At 38.4% G+C, this 19,406-nt stretch overlaps 1 protein-coding gene across 1 annotated transcript in view; it reads left to right on the top strand.

Moving 5' to 3' along the window:
• unc13c (unc-13 homolog C (C. elegans)) overlaps positions 1-19,406 on the top strand; it is a 114,474-nt gene that overhangs the window by 71,317 nt on the left and 23,751 nt on the right. Inside the window, exons 18-21 of the mRNA XM_075464239.1 lie at positions 410-543; positions 2,388-2,473; positions 14,497-14,623; positions 19,279-19,375. Of these exons, the coding sequence (XP_075320354.1) occupies positions 410-543; positions 2,388-2,473; positions 14,497-14,623; positions 19,279-19,375 (444 nt within the window). The remainder of the gene's footprint in view (positions 1-409; positions 544-2,387; positions 2,474-14,496; positions 14,624-19,278; positions 19,376-19,406) is intronic.

The raw sequence follows: 19,406 nt of genomic DNA, 5'->3' as shown, positions 1-19,406 counted from the left end.
CACACCCTCTTAGCTGCTGCTTGTCTCCTTCTCATCACGAGTAGCAATAACAACAGAGCTTTCCTCTGACAGCTTAGCAGATAAATCCTCAATCCACGTCTACATCTGGAGAAACTAGCTTCTTCCTGGACATTTTTTCAGTTGTTTAGCAATTGGTGCCGAACTTGGACAAAATTTGTGCGTGGGCGCTCCTATCCCCTGTTCTCCACCCTACTCCACAGCAAGCACAGAGCATACAACATCGTTATGTGATAACATCTTATGCATAGGATCGGGTGCAAGATAATGACATGTTAAGCAGTACATTTAAATTCGATCATAAGTGCAATCGCCTCTAACTCATTAAAACGTTCACTTGATTTATGCTGCTTCAACTTCAACCATGCCATCCTAACTTCCTTTTCTATAGAGCCGGAAGCAGGACCTTCCCAGAGAGGAACAGGGTCCATCCATAAAGAACCTGGACTTCTGGCCAAAACTCATCACTCTCATGGTATCTGTAATCGATGAGGACCGCACAGCTTACAACCCAGTCATTAACCAGTATGTACTTCTTTGTTTTTACTATGAATGCTTTTTGCCAAGAAATCTGATCAATGTGTGTTCAACAATCAGAGCGTTGTGCCAGCCTCTGTGATAAAAAAAAAGGTTTTACATGTTTTATTTGTAGGTTTTGTTGAGTATTTTGAAAGATTCTTCAAAATATCTCGACAAATGATTGTCTGAGACTTTAGTTTGACTTGGTCAGTTCCTTTCAGTTCCTTTCAGTTTTAAATAAATCAAACATTTTTGGATAAAGGAAACATTAGTGAGCACGGTGCTCTGATAATAGACTGTAAAGCAGTCAGAACAGTCCGCAGTTACAAATACCGTGCACTGATAAGGCTGATAATACTGAAAAGGCACTGTTACTTGATTATACAACAGATAAGATAGTTCTTTGTCAAACTAAAAACAAAAAGGAGGGGGGGGCTGTTTGTGATGATGGTGTTATGGCAGGGGGAAGGTGTTCAACTTTCAAATGGTTAATAAAATAAAATAAACACATTTTATGACCTGAGACAATATGGAGCGTTGCTTGTTGTGGAAGAAATAAGATGAAATATGTTCTCTTTGTGCTTCTCTCATATGTATTCTCCCTGTTTTTTTTTCTCTTCTTCCTGCTGATTTATGATGCTTATTAAGACTCTGTTTATGCCTTGAGCTTTCTCTCCTGTACTGACTAATGATATATTTGCAATATTCATACCCAATGTCTCCACCCTGCCTTGGTTGAGTTTCAGAGTGACAGCAAGTCTGATGGTTTTTCACGATAAACCCATGAGTGGACTTGTTGCCTTTAAATAATGGGCGGTGAAGCCAGAAGGAAGAAGCTGTCAGTCTGCTGCTCTCTGCTGAGAATATTTAAGTGCAAATTCGAGCCTTGGGAATTTTGAACCCATAAACTGACCTATAGAATATATTTCATGGTTTGAAATAAATAAAACTGGATGCTGCAGTTGGCTTTAAAAAAGTTCAAGCACTTCGCAAAGAGTATTTCCAGAAATATTCTACTTGAAGATAACACTGATTTCCCTGCATAGGAGTGGATTGTAAAGCATTCACCATTCAAATACACACATTGGCTGCAAATTTATATTCACTTTATCCTTGAAGCTGTTTCATTCTCTGCTTCTGTGACATTACACCAAGTGAGTGCATGATGAGACTGAGGAATGACTAAAGTGGAGAGCGAGATTCTGAGACTGATAGAGATGAAAGAGGGAGCAATTGTTTCTGGGATTGAGTTGTCTGCAGTTGCCATGTATACACACACACACACACACACACACACACATATATATATATATATATATATGACATTAGTTTTCTAAATAGATCAATTTGAACAGATCCTAAATGTTTCAAAATATTTTTTTCAGACAAATGTCTTTGTCATTTTTAGTAGGATAGTATCCAAGTAAAATGTTTCCCGATAAATAAATCTTTTTTCAGGCCTTGTCATTTATAAATATCCTCTCATCACTGTACAAAAACATGTAAATAATGATTAAATCCCTAACATCTCATATTTAAACTTTGGCTGAAAATCTATGCATATTCAAAATAGCAGATTGCAAAATATGTTTCCGTCTCTGTGTCTCTCTTTACTTTTGTCATTTCCTCCTACACTTTTTTTTCTTATTTTCAAGCATAAATCACTCTTGCCATACCAACTCAAATAGGTTTTGGAATGGCTGGGAGATTGATCATGAGAAACACAAACCATAACCTCTTCCTCATCTGTTAAGTCTTTACTAGAGATTCAAACTACTGTAGCCATCAGGCCATCCACTCAAACAGTCATTATACAGAGATCTGATCGGAATTCGTTTCAATCTCATCAGGTTTCCACAGGAGCTGAGTGCGGGCAGGATCAGCGCTGAGATCATGTGGAACCTCTTTGCCCAGGATATGAAGTATGCAATGGAAGGTCAGTAATGCTGCTGCTGATGCAGATATCACTTGCAAAAGAACATGTGTGTGTATCAGGGGGGAAGAGAGAAAATAAGAAATCCATACTGATTGTTAGTTAAGAACATTTCTGTCCAAGTTTATGTATCTTAAAGAGATTGCTATTAACTGAAAGTAGAATTAAAATTCTGATCCACTATCGATTTGATCCAGAGGCTGCTCCTTCTGCGTCTGCTTCTGCTGCAGCTTCAGCCAGCTACTCACGTTACGTGCAACATAATCGGCACTGCACAGTTAAATACAACATGTCAACTTATGGCAAATCAACAGCAGTGTTTCAGATACCTGATTACTTCAATACCTGATAGTCTGATTGTCATAGTCCCAGAAACTGCACTTAATGGTAGTGTATATTTATATATAAACTGTAAAAGCTATTGCCTTTCCCTAACAATTTGACAGTACAGTATTCTATCTATTCCCATTAATTACCCTAACAGTAACAGTATAAGAAAAATGACAGAGAGCAGTTGTGGCTGTGTGTTTTTATGTGAGCATATCTGAGTCAGGGCAGCTGGACATGTGACCACCTAGGGTGTCCCTGACTACTGTCGCAGCAGGTTTAAGTGTGTGTGTCTTTGTGTTTTTGTGAAGCCATGTGTGTGATTTGCCTGAGGGTGTTCCGTGTTGCAAAAAGAGATAAGAATCATGGATGCACTCATTCACAAAGACCTTCTCTCTCGCTGCTTGAGCCTGAACCATTTTCCCCCTGCTTTGCCTCCTCTTGCCTCTCCTTGTCAGTACATTACAACAAACCCACAGCAACACGTGCTAGGAGGAGGACACGACTGTCAGGTTCCCCAAAGGAGCACTTATTTTAAACTATTGCTCATTTTTTGTTGGTTGTACTGGCAGCTGGAGTTCTGGGTCTGTTTTGCTGGGGAAGAGCTTTGTACTTATTTGAAGGAGTATTTGATAGTCCATAAAGCATGTCATGATCCCCACTGTAAACCATATATTCTGTTTTACTTCATAGAATTTTAAAGGACAGACATTGTAGTTTTGAAAGCATACTTTACTGCAGATTCTGTGTATAAACTATACACAGTGAGTACATTTATGAAGCAGAAAATTAATATGCATCTCCTTAAAATGCTTTGGTGAATGATGCATGTACATTATTGTCTCTCTGTCACGTCATCTTCATTACTAAAGGTGCACAGTGTACATTGGAGTTGGTTTCAGCTAATTGCACACCCCTCAAATACTGTTGCCAGGTGGCATGTCAGTAGCATTTCTAAAATGGACAAGTTGAAAGCAGGAGTCTGAGACCGAGTCCATGTCTAAAATCATCTCTTTGATCAGTGAATGCAGTAGCACACACAGCTCACATTTTGGAGGGAGATTGCTGCCAAACGAGGACAGAATGACTGGCTCTGCAAAAGAAATATTGAAAAACCACCATTGTGTTTGTGTTTAATTTATGTACTTATATACTTAAGGTATGTAGTATATGACCTCTTGTACTGCTACTCCACCGGTGTACTTTTCTCAACAGTGACACCTATTGTATACTCTAAGCATGCCTGAAGTATGAAGAAGTAAAGGTTACACCATTGTGTTGATGTCACAGTTTGCAGAAGCAATAACATAGACACATGCATGTGTGCATGTGTGAGCTCTGGAAGAGACAAACACAATATACAACAATGTGTTGCTACAGCAGCGATATGAGTGCTTATAGATTAAAGCAGTAATAACAAAGCAGAGTTAATTACTCTATTAACGGCTGACTGCTTTCGACAGAGATCAGTCACAAATAATCTTTCAGCTGCACATTCATGACCAGAAAATGGTAATGGAACACCAGAAGTTGATTGGGCCCAACTCGGTTTTCAGGAATGATAAGAACTTTTTACTAAGTCTAATATGTTGATCAGGCACACTTGTGCTTGCTTTCTTACATTTTATCATTTTCACTTTTCAAGTCTTCCCCATTGCAACAGCTGAGTTTGTAATATAACTAAAAATGCTCCAAAAAACAGCTGCATAGGTGTTACTGTATTATTTGTTAATGCAAGGCTACATTTTTGTATGTATGCTGTACTTGCAAACACGTACATTTTCTTTTTTTTGCGCATAGGTTGTATGTTGTGATGAGGCAGCAGAGGATACACTGAGGTATACTAGGTTGCCATTTGTCTCTCTCATTCAGACAAATGGAAGTAACTCAGAGAGACCCTTTTTACATAAGAGGGCACATAGAATTGGCAGAGACACCCTGAAGGAGCCGGGCCATAATGTCGTGCTTTGTCGGTCTGTGTTCCTCTGTGTGTCTGTGCGTGCAGGCATGTTCGTCTGCCCTTTTGTCCAAGCATTCATTTGTACAAGTCAGTAAGACAGAATGAATGAGCATAAAAGAGGAATATGTGTGTGTATGATTGGATATGTGAGTGCACACGTGAGCTTGTGCATTACTTAATAAAGATTTCCTTGCATGCTCTGCTTCCTGCTCTGCTTCCTGCTCTGAGGCCTTTTGTGCCAGTGCTTGAGTAGAAATGCCTGCTGCTAATTTTAACATTTGGCACTGGTAAAATATCTTAATGTGTTAGAGAAGAGTTTAAGTGCAAGTGAGAGAAATAGGAAAGAAAACAAAAAGAGAGGATGAAATAAGAGAGGGAAGATGTGAGAGTGAACAACTAATGGCTATAGCTGGCATCTGCCCCATTCACTGATTAAGTGTACCATATCATTTGAAATGTTGTTTTCAGAAAATTCATCAATCATCATCGTACTTGCTATTTAATTTACTGATTTTTTTTTTTAGAAATAAAGTCTTTACATTTTTACATATGGCAACATGTAGGCAGCTCACAATTTCAACAGAAGCAAGCTGATAAAATTTTAAACTACGGTTTGAATAGCTGATGAAATAAGAGATCTGCATTGCATTATCAAAGAAAAATGGAGCCTCAACAAGAGTACAATTAGTAGCGCTAGCGTTTTACGGTACACACTGTATATTCAGTAGTCGCGGTCTCTGAGGCATGTCATTAAAGAACTAGTACTTCAGCAGCCCATTAACTCATCTTTAGACTTTGAGAATAGCTTTGTTCCATAGAATAGTACGATTGAATTTCAATAATGGAACTCAGCAATGGGAGAGTTGTTAACATAGACATGTTAATGGTAGCATTTACAGGGATGGGGTGTGGCTGGATGTTGTGTTGCAGTTTGGTGTCTTTGTGCCACAGCAAACCAACCTTTTATATGAATAGAGTTTATGAAGCGCTGAAGTCTTGCTGCAGGCAGTTACGTTATTTCATACATGAAGATCTCATAAATGCTTGATAAACTCCCTCCAGTAAATTTAATACATACTGTCAGTCCTCTGAAAAAATAATAATGTTTTATAAGTCCTCTCTTAAAGTACTTCTTGTATGTGTTGCTAGTGGCTTTGTTTCAATAAAATGAATAAAATAAGGTCTACTAGTCATAGATTAAAAAATGTTCCCGTATATTTTGTGGACTTTGCAACCAGAGTTGATTCTTAAAATTAGGGAATCACTGATTTGGTTGTGTCCCAATTTATCATCTTTCTTTTTGAGCATATCAGCAGGAATCAGTGTCTCTGTAGACTGGGGTTTTAGCAGAGTAGTGTCAGTGGGCCCCTGTGATACCGCTTGGGATACATGTGTGACAGAACTGGGTCAGAAGCCAAGATGAATGAATTATGTCACAGAGAAAAACCATGCTGGCCTTGGCTACTTTTTTGGTCATACAATCTTCACTAAATTTTTACTGTCTGACCCCAAATTCGAAAAAGTTGGAAAAAAAATTAAGAGCAAAACAAAACAAAAAAATCAATGCCGGACACCTGTGATTATCTCTGATGCCTTAGACAAGTCCAAAAGCCAGGCTTGTTGATGGAACAGAGCTGTATCAGTGACTTGGCAAATGTAATTTACACTGATGTGATAGCGACTTTAATGCGGAAAAATATATTAAAATTGTGTAGCAACATGTGCTGACCTCAGAAAGACATCTATTCCAGGGATGTCCAAACATTTTTCAACAAGATCATGTAAAAACTTAATTCTGAATACAGTACAAAGGCAGAGGCTGAGGAAGAAGAGGATAAGGGTACTGACCTGGCCTACATGCAGTCTTGACCTGTCCTGAATAGAGAATGTTTGGAGAATTATGAAACAAAGAAATGTGACAGCAACCCCATACTATTGCATTTAAAATGTGTTTGTAGGAAGAATAGGACAATATAACCCCTGAAAAGTTTAAAAGTAACAGGATAAGGAACTGTTTTAAGTGTTGTGAGAAGGAATTATGGCATTACAAAGTAACTGTCCCAACATTTTTTGGAATGTGTTGCAAGCCTGAAATGCAAGAATGGATGTATAATAAAAATATTGAATTAAGAATCACTGGATTATATTTAAAATCAAATTTGTACTTCTTACTCACCATTCCAACCTTTTCTGATTTAGGGTTGTAGGATGGAAACGCTGTGGTGAACGGCTACAGTTCATCATAATATCAATAGCATTTAAATCAATGAGGCAGAGAGTGAGTGATTCTCCTATGAGTTTATCTGTCCCTGTGGGTTGTGTCACACAAGATGTCATCCTCACCAGGGACCTTGAGCCTCTTCCTCCCTTAGGACCACCCAGAGAGTTTATGATCAGCAGAGCACAAAGGCGCTCACACATGCTACTGTGTATGAATGAACAGATGTGCATGCACAAGTGTGCAGTACACTCCCTGGCATGTGGCTCCTATTTTAATGGTATGATTATGTGGCACATAATATTTTCTTCCATGCATAGCTCTGGTCATAAATGTCATTGCAATATTGGGCTTCAATTAGGCTTTCAGTGATGCTTCTAAACTGTTCTTATTATGCGGCTGAAGCACAGTACAACATATGTCCGTAGTAGAATAAGAAAACATTAGGGCGCATAACTCCTTTTAGTGTAGATTTTTTAAATTTAATATTGAATGATATGCATCCTGAGCAAAAAAAATAAATACATTTTAAAAAAAAAGATACACCTGTTTTGTTTTTTTTGGACATTTTTTTTTTAATTTGACCCGTTTGGGATTAACCCATGATATATATATATATATAAAAAAAGCAGTTACAGTCAGGAACTTAACTCCTAAAGTAATTTCTTCTTAACTGCAACTACAATTCCAACTCTCAACAAAGGTAAAAGTGATTGGAGGTGTAACTACTTAAAGCTGCTGTAGCTCCTGTGTCAAGGACCAACACAAAGACAAATGAAACAAACAACCATCCACACTCACACTCCTTTCTACAGACAGTTATGAATTACCAATGAACCTAAGGTGCATGTTTAACACTTTGGAAGGAAGCCAGCATACCTGGAGAGGAGCCATGCTGATAAAGGGAGAACATGTAAACTTAACACAGAAAGGCCTCAGCAGAGATTTGAATCAGGAACTATCTTGCTGTGAGACAACATCGCTAACACCCCACCACAGTTCAGCTGGCACTGTGCACTGGCATTTTGACTCTTAATTGAAACAGTGATGTCAAAATAGTATTTTATTGAAATGTGTAATGAAGCAGTTCCCAATACCTCCTACAAATGATTGTAGCCAGAAAAACAGATAGTAAGTGGACTGTCAAATATTTAAAATTTTTACTAAACTTCAAAAACTTCATCATGTGTTTCTTCATTTGCATGCAGATACCGTTCTGTTTTCCCTCTCCGCAAACTTTTGTATCATTAATAATGCGCTGGGTAGAAAAATGCAATGCAAAGATATGAAGCATATTTCAAGGTCAACAGTGGTGCTGCTAACTTCAGTCTTTTCAATGCTACAAGGATTGCACACACTAAAACGTGCATATGCATGGTACAGTAAGTCCTTTTTCAAATTATTTTTTTATGTGTCAGTTCATGTGACACTGTTAGGAGGCCTCTGCTGACAGGATTTGCATGAATCAACACAGCAGCACACAAAAATATGGATTGGCTTACCTTCCAAAATGACAGTGTAAAAAAATGTACACCTTGGCTCATGAAATACAGTCAAGGAAGTGAAATTCATCAATTATTGCTGAGCTCATTCATATTTTTGAAGACCTTGATGTGGTTTTAGAATACACTGTAAGAGATATCTGTCACCTGCAACATTTCTAAATGGAATCATAGCGTCACTTTCCTAAAATAATCGCATAAGTCATTTTTTCAGGTTTTTCAGGAAACACAAAAAACTCCCCCCAATAGTTAAATTATCGCATAAAATAATAATTTCAGTCAGTAAGTATGTATCAAAGGATGATGCTTGACATAAGAACACTTATTGTTTTTCATAAAAACTAAGATTAAATAAATGACTTAGGCATTTTTTGGACCACACCTTTGATGCCAAAAAATGACTTAGGCGATTATTTTAGGAAGGTGACGATAGATATTAAAAAAAAAGACCAATTTGAGCCTTATTGTGAAGTCAGGCACCTTCTGTATGTTTCATTGCAATGTTCTTTCTTTTTTTTTTTTTTTTTAAATACAGCTCCCTGAGGTCTAATAACCCTCAGATTCTCTCCTCTGTTCAACAATCACAATCAGCCCAGTGAAGGGAAAATCATATCTTATTCCTTTCATTCAAAATATACAAAGAAGTGCACTTTGTCACTCTGTGTTTCTGTTTTTTTTTTTATAGAAATTAAATCATCTTTGTGGCTCCTAAACTGAAGACTTTTGAAATGCCAATATCAAAGCTTTCAAGAACTGTGTTCTCACTTAACCATAGGAAGATAGTTCTGCCTTCAGAACTACATACTTTGAATTCTGAGAGAAAACTGTTATCCGAGGTAGCCCAGATCCCAGGATCCAGCTGGCAACAAGGTCAGTTCCATTCAGTAATTTATATGCAGTTGATATGCAGTCATTCTTTGTTAAAATTCATTTGTATTTAAAGGCCATTACATTATTAATTTTGATCGAAAGCAGCAGCAAATTAGTGAGGTAGTGATGGATGTAACCCTGACCTTAACTGGCTGAAATTACTACTTGTATGCAAGAAATATAAGCATTAAGTCTACAAAACTTGATTTAGTTTACATCAAAAATTCATGATTTCCTGAAGTTGAATATTTAAATGTTTGATGAGCGTCCCTCTAAGCCACAACCCACTTAATACTTTTAGCTCCATGATAAGAAAAGACTAACGTAAAAATGAGTACAGTAGCTTTTTTTTACAAGAAGAAACAAACAGGAAAAACAAGCACACAGCCCAGATTTCAGATGTCTCGTCACGTCAAGAGAAAACAAATGGCCATTAACACCTTCACAAACTCGGATTTACCAAACATGGACTTCCTCTCTGCATATCTTATTGATACTTACATACTGAAATAACTGACCCACATAAACACCTGCCGACCTCTACTTTTCTGTCCATCTGTTTCATTTAGCTGGAGACTGTACATGAGTCTCAGCGTGTCACAGTAGGGGGTTGGTACAGTCAGAGCTCGCTGCAGAAAGGTTGACCAACTGTGATGACGTGTGTATGTGTGTTCATTCTCAGCTCAGTTATTAAAGTGGCACTACCACAGTGGATCCCTGTGTGCAGATATTACACATACTCTGCAGCTGAATAATTGCTTGTCCTCTCCAGTAAAACAATCTTGGACTCTGTATTCACAATGTTTATACCACCTGCTCGCTCTATGACACAGACTGAACAAGTGAATCCAGGGGAGACCTTGGCAATTTCAGCCATCCAAACCACTTTGACTTTAAAGGTTAGCTGCCTATGAAACCGGTGACATTTTTTTTTAGTGTTTTCCTTTCAAAGAAAGTAACTACTTAGTGCCTGCGGTTATTCTAGCTTTGCAGGCATGTACTCTGCAGATTACTGCTTTAAACAACCCCCTGGTGTAGATCCTGGGTTATGTGATAAGGTGTTTGAGTTTAAGTTGTATGTGCATGTTCAACGTATTCTAACTACTATAAGCAAATTATTCTGACAGGAGTGTTACAGCGCACACACACACATAAAATAAGAAAATTGTTCGATAATATAAAAAGTTATTTCTGTGGTGCATTTTGAACCGACCTCATGTTGAGACCAGGATTCTGTTTGACGCTGTGGCAGTTATGACACCTTCCCACTTTTGTTTGAATTTATCTTCACTCTTCTGCCAAAAATAAAGTCAGGCCACAACATCTGGGATATATTTGCCAAAGACCACAACCCCATCAAACCTTTAAGTTTAGTGTACTGAAACCACTTTGCATTAGGATATGAGGTCTGATATTTAAACAACATAAACACAGACAGACTTGCCATATATAACAAACTGCCAGTGCAATTTCATTAATGTTTTCAGTTAAGTGAAGTCCAACAATTATTAAAGTAAATAGTCGCCGCAACAGCTGACAACAGGCTGATTTAACTTTAGGACTCACAATCTTCTTCGTTCTTTGAGTGTTTTGCTTTGGAATAAATTATCATGCAGGTACATTGTTAAAGGCACATTTATAGATATTTTTCTCCAAGCTGGGAGCGGAGTGTAGGGTGGAAGGCGCTGTGCTCTGCATCAGAGTAAGCACCACAGCTCTTATCAGGATTAACGCGGCCAGGGTGCAGGGCTTTGGATTCAAATATGTCTTTGATGTTGCATGGATGTATGTTTCTTGTTTCTGTATTTAAATATGTGCATATGCATGCACAAATGGCATGCCTTTAATACTGCAGTATCAGTTAGAAGAAGCTACTTTAAAGAATTTTTTTTAAATTCCCTACTGTCTACTTTTATTTTATTTGTTTCTCTTTATATTATTTTATGTATTTTAATGCTTCTTCCACTCCCTGCTGCAATGCTTTTATTTTATGTAAAGCACTTTGAATTGTTTGTACATGAAATGTGCTATATAAATAAATTTGATTTGATTTGATACTGTGCCAACCTGAGGTGAGCTACAGAAATGTGTCATAGTAATAAACTTGGATATGTTTAAACCTAGCACACTGTGTTTAGCTGTTTACCATTTTTGTCATCAGTCAGCTGAGATTGATCAAGCTTTAAACTTGGAATTACAGTACATTTTTAAATTTGTATCATTTGAACAATTATTGTCAGATGTACATTCCCATTTATAACATATACTAAACCAAATAACAGAAGAAAAAAACAACCAAAAATCCAGAGAAATAAGTTGCATTTGTTGGGATCTGAATAAAGCATAGACAAAAGTTAGAAAGAAAAGGTTGGGTAAAATAGTGAGATAAGATTATGCAAAGCCACAGTTGGAGGAGAAAAAGACCAAAAGACACACACAGCAGGGGGCAGAGTGAGGTAGGGTGGTCATGTTGATTTACATAAAGTGAGCACTCACTAAGGTTTTGTAGGTTTATTGTATAACCTCCCATATCAAGTGTTATCCGTCTGTTAAATGGAAGGTATCACCGATTGTCATTATCCATTGATAGAAGTTTCAGTCAGGTACCATCTACCATTCTGTTGTTTGATGAACACATTTTTTTTTAAATTTTCTGAGGAAAATAAAAACAGGCCAGTTTATTTCCACCTCCTGCTCGCTCTTACGCATTACCATAATTGGCTGAGTTGGCTAGGGTTAAACTTGAGGTCCAGGGGGCCAAGGTCACACAGATACTTATTCCCTGATATCATGCAGCAACAAAAACAACAACAAAAAAGAATTTACAATGTGGAAAAAAATCACTGGCCAAGTTTTGAGTCAAAATCTGTGCTGGTGAGGTCATTTAACCCTTGTATTATGTTGAAAAAAAATTAAATTGACAATGTTGCTGGTTATTTTGACCTGTGCTGTGTAAATCCACTAAAAAAAAGTATAAAAAACAGGTTAAAACAATAACAACTTTATTTTAGATTATATAAACATTTATAAAAGAGACATACAATACATTTTTAATTCCAACACTATATTTAAAAAAAGAATTAAGAGTATACTCACTTTTACAGGTGCAGCTACACCTCTGACCATAACATTTTCTCAGTTTTTTTTTCTATTTATTTTTTGCACTTTTTTTAAAACCTTGACCAGTTTGTTTAAATGATACTCCAACATAACAGTCATTGTGTTTTTTGTAAAGTTACGCAATATATTACGTAATATATGATATATAATCTATTTTATATATGTACCTAATGTATATATATATAAACTTTAACACTGGGTCTTTTCATTTATTCTTGTTTATGTTCATTGATTATTACAGTCAGAATTCCAATAATTAAGAAGCAGCAGCCTAAGAAGATCGGCAGCTGCAGTCTTTATTGTCTCACCCCTGGGAATCTTTCCAATTATTACTTTCCCCTCCCACCCAATGCAAATGCACAGTGTACAGCCTCACAGGGCTGCGTGCGTAGCTGTAGACCCTTCGAGTCTTTGCTATTCTCCTCTGTGAGGATTTGGTCTCTCTTGTATGCAATGCTAGCTTGCTGAGTGGTCTTTGATCTATATCCTGTCTTATTCATGCTGCAATTGTCATGATACAACAAACTCTCCAATGATCTTTGTGTTCTTTTGTGATCTTTTGTGTTCTTATGATAGGCTGTCATCTACGCTGTCATCTTGACCACCATCTGCTTTTTTTCCAGATTTCTTTTTCTTCCAAGTGCAGTCATTTCATGCATAATCCAATAATGCATTGTCCTCTGTTCTTTTTCCTTCTTTTTGCATTCCTCAGGTAACCCTCCAATTTTTTCTTTCTCACTGGCTTTCTCTCTTTGTTTGATGTCTCCTGTGCTACATTACCACGCATCTCTTTACCAGAGGATTTCTGGGAAATGTTTAATTGTTCTGAAATGTTTACAGCAAGCTGGACTAAATGACTCAGCAGACCTGGAATTCTTGATTCCTTTTTTGTTATCTTGTTAGCAGTCATTAAGGGCTTTCTTTCTGTGGCGAGAGCAGGGCACATTCACAGGCTGAGTTTAATTTGTTCATTCTATGATAGCTCAAGGCTGTGCACAATTGAGCCTGTTAAGATGTCAGATTAAAAGCACCCACTCCTGCTTTGTTCTTTGTATTTGTGAGGTTATTTGCTTATATATCATTGCCATTGTGCAATAGTGTTTACTCTTGCATTTGTGAATGGCTTTTGAATGGCTGGAAAAAGGAGATTAGTACACATATTGGTTGATCAGCCACAACATTAAAACCGGGTGGGCTTTAATGTTCATCTTGTTACAATGCAATGTCCTGCTAGGAAAACCTGCCTCCTGAGATTACTTTCATACCTGTAATCTGCCTAAACATCATTGCAGACCATTCTCACCTTTCAACAGCATTCCCCTACAGTAGTAGCCTTCCCCAGTAGGACAGCAGTTGGTGCCCAGGAAAGACTTAAAGAGTCTGAATTATTCACCCAATCTCCAAACTCCCCAGATTCCTATCTGATGTTTCCCCCTGGCATCTTGTGGGAAGCAAGCCCAATCAAGAAAGTCCTGACCCACAGCGCCCAAAGGATCCATCACTATTGTCCCAGTACCAGAAACTCCACGATAGTCTCAGATGGTCTTTGTTCTGACTGGTTAGGGCCGTTTCCTGCCTGTTGCAATCAAACTACACAACCATCACCAACATAAAGGTCATAATGACCATGTATACTGTGTATACTTTTTTTGGTACACTGGTGCATATGCAAACATAATCATGATAATCATTTCTCTGCTATTGTTTTACAGTAGCATTTTTGTTTTAACATTTTGATTCTATTTTGACCTTTTTAAAGATCTCTGGAATTTTTTTTATCCTTTTTCTTTCACTTTGTCTCACTCCTACTTTCAATCAGCAGTCTGTTTTGTAATGCCAAGAATTTCCCCTCTGGGATCAATACAGTAATTCTGATTCTGATTTTGGTAGCATAATGAGAACCTACTCTGATCATAGTATGATAAATAAGCAATATTTGATTACAACTTAGTATTCTTTGTCAAAGTTTTGTGACTTTAGCTAATACTTGCTGACGTGTGTGTCTCTCCTGTTTTAATATGCATTACAGAGCATGAAAAGCACCGCCTATGCAAAAGCACTGAATACATGAATCTTCACTTCAAAGTCAAATGGTTCCATAATGAGTATGTTCGTGACCTGCCGGCCTTCAAAGGTGTTCCCCCAGAATATTCTCTGTAAGTGTCTTCTCTTTTTCACACACATCTACATGCAGACACACTCAAAGATACATACAAATGTGTTGTACTGTATGAACAAAATTAAGCAGATACGCCGTTGTGAGAAGTTGTGGTGAACAATATGCCTGCTGAGTTGCTTGTTTATTTTGTAGCTTGCTAAAATTTATACTAAGAATGCTACAACTAATGCAAAGCAGTCTGTTAAAGCTTACCAATAGCCTAACCTCTGATTGTAATGTGCAGTTTTTTGATGTGTTGATTTAACTGAATGAGCTGAATTGATCTAATATATATTAGAAAAAACTGCAGTATTAAAGCTGAAACGTGTAGAAAGTGATAGAATAGAATCTTTATTTTCATTGTATAAAATACAACGAAATCGGAGATGCAGCTCCTCATGGTGCACAACAACATTCCACATAAATACTAAAATGATAAAAGAAAAACACTCACTGCACACACTCACATCCACAAACCACATAAAAATTGAGTCCATAGTGCAAATCAAATATGCAAACAGCAGCAATAAAGTACAACAAGAGAATAAAAAGATAATCAAAACAAGAAGTTATAGAAAGTTTAGTGCAGGGATGGCCTGAGGGAAGAAGATTATAACATGCTAAGTTTGTGTTGCATTACAACTTGTTTTAACAACACTCTGTAAGTGATTAGAAGCTGAAGAGACCAGTTGCTGTTTTTTTAAACAAAATGTACCGATATTTCAAAAGTAAAATGTTTTTCCACTTTTGTTTAACATAAGGATTTCAGCTGTTCATCAGTTCATTCTTCATTGTGTAATTTTTTTTCAGTGGGTCACAGTTCTTGATTGGTGACAGATCAGTGTTGCATCAAATCATATTTGCCATACTGTTGTAATACTTGCAGAATGTGGTTTGAATATGTCTTGCTATTTTAATTGGCTGGCAGCATATGTTGCTCCAAAACCTGAATGTATTGTTGAGCATTAATGGTGATTTTGTTAGGGGTGAGCAGACCGGATCCAGAAGCGAACAAGAGACGGTAGATTAGGTGTCAGAAAATGGATTTAATTACTGAGGGGAAAGTTGGGATGCCAGGAAGTGAGGAAGGGATCCAGGATACATGTCGGTAGGGAAGGAGGCTCCGTGTCCGGGTGTGTGATCCGTAGGAAGATGGTCTCGTGTTCAGGGGATTACCGTGCGGGGCTCGTTAGGTCCAGGGGGGTTCCGTGCAGGGGCTCGTGTGGTGAGGCTCGAAGGTGGGCTGCTGGCTGGTACGGTGGGAGGCTGGGCGGAACACTGATAGCTGGCTGAGCGCTAGATTAGGCATACGATTACTCTGAGAAAGACAATCATCTGGCACCGAAGCACAGGGGAGAGCAGGCTTTAACCGGTGCCAGATTGGTGATCAGCCACAGGTGAGGATGGTGAGAGAGCGCTCCTCCAAGCCGCTCCGCCCAGCCTGAAAACAACAAAGAAAAACCAGCCAGCACCAAGAACAAAAATGAAAATATATAAATAAATAAGAGCGATATAATCACCACAGATTTCACAGATATACAAGCTATCCATGTCCTATACCTAAGGACACTACTTTACCATGATGCTAATGCTGACTATTCAACTGTACACTGACTGGAACCCTACTGGAAGATCCCTTTTCCTTATTTTGTCTTTTTTCCACAAATTTTGTGTAATGAGATAACAGGACAGTTTCCCACTTCACTTCAGTCCATTTTAAATGATCATGGGCCCAGAAAAGATGCCAGTGTTTCTAGATTTTGTTTATGCGTGTGTGCGTAAGCGTGTGTTTTAATGTTATGACCCAAAACCTGCTTATGGGTATTTCCTGGAAGCAAGGGCACTGCACTCCCCACAAAATAGTTTTGCAGGATAAGAATTAGGTTATGTTGGGTTTAAGGAAAGGGGAGGGATAGGCATTCAGTTGTTAGGTAATGCATTAGGTCAATGAAGAATCACCACTGGGATATAAAAACAAATGTGTGTGTGTGTGTGTGTGTGTGTGTGTGTGTGTGTGTGTGTGTGCGTGCGTGCGTGTATGTGTGTGTGTGCGTGTTTGTATGTGAGTGCAACCACCAACATGCATTTGTGGATGAAATGATTGGTTAAGTGTAGTATCTCAGCTGTTCCTTGGACTGCACTCTTTTGGACAGAGAATTCTGATGTTGTTCCTGGGATCTGTCAGTTTGGGGATCACAGCCCCGAGTTACCACTGGCAAATAAGTTACTTTGACTTGGCAACATTTTTCAGCTTCCTCTTTCCTCCATCCATTTTCTGTACCCATTTAATCCAGTTCAGGGTAGTGGGGAGCCCATGGCAGCCGCCATCAGGCACAAGGCTGGGTACATCGTGGACAGGTCGACAGTCCATCACAAGGCCAACACAGAGACAAATTAAGGCAAACAACATGTACACTCACACTCACTCCCAAAAGTCAGCCTTGCTAATGTAATTAACCATGTTCCTCCTTCAAGGGATCCCTCATGACCTGAACTGTCCGACCTCAGATTTACCACTCTGGTTGGGTTCATTTACAGCTGGTTCTGTTGTGCTGCTAGGCATTAATGAAGTGCAGTTAATTTCCTAAGCCAGAGTTGTGTATAATGCAAGGACCTGGTCCATTCCACCTTCTGATATTTGAGACTCTCTCTTGGATTTCCGCCACTGTGACGGTGACCAGTTCTTGTTCTGGGAACTGTTGTGTTTTGTGCCCAGATCCACCAGCCACAGAGCATTTATGTTATGTGATGCTTCTTTCTCCCATATGGTCTTCTTGTTCTTACAGAATAGTTCTCAGCCTTGAGTGGCTCTGTTCTCATCTTGTTATGTTGCCTCTAAGAATACACTAGGGATGCTTCAGTTATCCAATTTATTCTCCTGGCTTTGGCTTTTCTAGTGTACCTTCTCAGGCGAGTAGCCAGAGCTGTGAGTCTTTGTTTGACAGTTCCCAGTGCCTCTGCTATTAAGAGTTTGTTGTATTCCTATGAAATTTTTTTATTCATTGTACCTTTCTGTTTTTCTAATATCTGGCTGAACTCTCCTTGCGTTGCCTTGATCTTCGTCTCTACACTTCTTCTCAATGGGGGACACTTACTACTCCTCTAACTGCTGCTTGTCTCGTTCATCCTGTCACCAAGCATCCTGGTGTCCCAGTCAGGGCTTGCCTCCAACAACTTTGAAATTAACATGATAAATGAGGCTTGCGTGAGATTTTTGGAGACAAGGATATACTGATGCGAAGTGGGCTACTGAAACAAGACATTCTTGGACTAGAAGAGAGAATACTTTATTTTTCTTCTAGCGTGACTGACTGAATGTAAAACTGCCATGTCAATATGATGTGTGGCAGCACATAATTTCAACAAGTCGTCAAACAAGCTGATTATTGATTATTTTGGATGAGGAACACATTTATGGCTTAAAAGCATGTTTTTCATTGTGCATGCATCATCACATGCAGCCAAGCAAGCATAGCTGTGATATAAGCAAATGTAATAAAAGAAGGAACACTGAGCCCTCTCCCATCCAGCCAGTGTATCAGAGTAATGACTCACCCGCCCGGTTCCCCTACACGGCCACTCAAACGCCATCTTTAGCAGGATTGATTCTTTCAGAGGCAAAGCCTACACATCATACAAGCATTACCACATATGCATTATTTCTCTTGTGTCCCAATGTATATCTTCTTTTTCTGTTATAGCACCTTATTTATTGGCATTCACTCATGTAGCAGATACCTTCAGCCAGAGTAGGGATGGGCATTTTAGGTGATTTTTAAGATGGACTAATCAAGCCAGTTAAAGTCGATTAATTGACTTGTCATGATGTCCCTGTGACGTAATCATTAAACTAACATTAATCACTAAAGCAGTTATTTGTTCCTGTCGTTTGCTTTCACACGAGCGTTTAGTTGCAACAAAACCAGTTATTTTTCGTTGTCTTTCCGTCTGGTCTTTTTGCTCCTGAAGCACAACATTTATGTAACGGTTGAGTCGGTGAGTCTTCATCGCATTGGTTGAATCGCAGTAAACTAGCTTTAATCATAATGTGTATTCGACTTTGTTGTACAGTTTAGTGAAATGCTGCCATGGTTCACTTCGTTTTGTTACCGTTGCTGACATCTGTGCAAAATCTGTGCAAAAACGGCAGAAACAGCACCAAAAAGTGTTCAACTATGTGCGCCGTTCGGACCAATCGACTAATCGATTAGTTGTGCACACCCCTAGTACAGTGCTGTTTTGAGGGGGGGACCAGTTGGCCTGAGGACAAAGTCAGGCACCATATTAAACAAGAAAATGACAAAGTGCAAAACAAAACAGCATTATTATTACAAATGTTCGAGGTACACACCTCTTCTGTTCGTTGCTGCTCTCTGTCTGAGACTCCCTGCCTGATCTGTCCACAAACTGAAACTTGATATTATTGCCTACATGAACTGTGGCCCACACTGAAATCTGCAAAGTTTTGAGTGCAATCTAATGAGTTTTAAGTTATTGCCCTACATTTTTAAAACAAAAGGTTTTGGCCTCTGAAGTGCTCATGTGGTGACCTTTCACTGATGTCATGATTCAAACAAATCATATGAGCATTTAACTATAATTTGACCTGTCAATGATGGAAGATCTTTTTTTTTCTTTCTTTTCTTTTTTTAGGTGGTTTGATCCATTTGTTATTCAATGGCTCGATGAGAATGAGGATGTTGCTATGGATTTCCTCAATGGGGCTCTTGGAAGAGACAAGAAAGATGGAGTGAGTATAGCATGCGGTTATTTCTTAAGAT

Source organism: Odontesthes bonariensis, chromosome 1 (assembly GCF_027942865.1).
Source record: "Odontesthes bonariensis isolate fOdoBon6 chromosome 1, fOdoBon6.hap1, whole genome shotgun sequence".
Lineage (NCBI taxonomy): Eukaryota > Metazoa > Chordata > Actinopteri > Atheriniformes > Atherinopsidae > Odontesthes > Odontesthes bonariensis.
The sequence above is the reverse complement of the archived record's forward strand: the minus strand, read 5'-3'. Positions and strand labels throughout refer to the sequence as shown.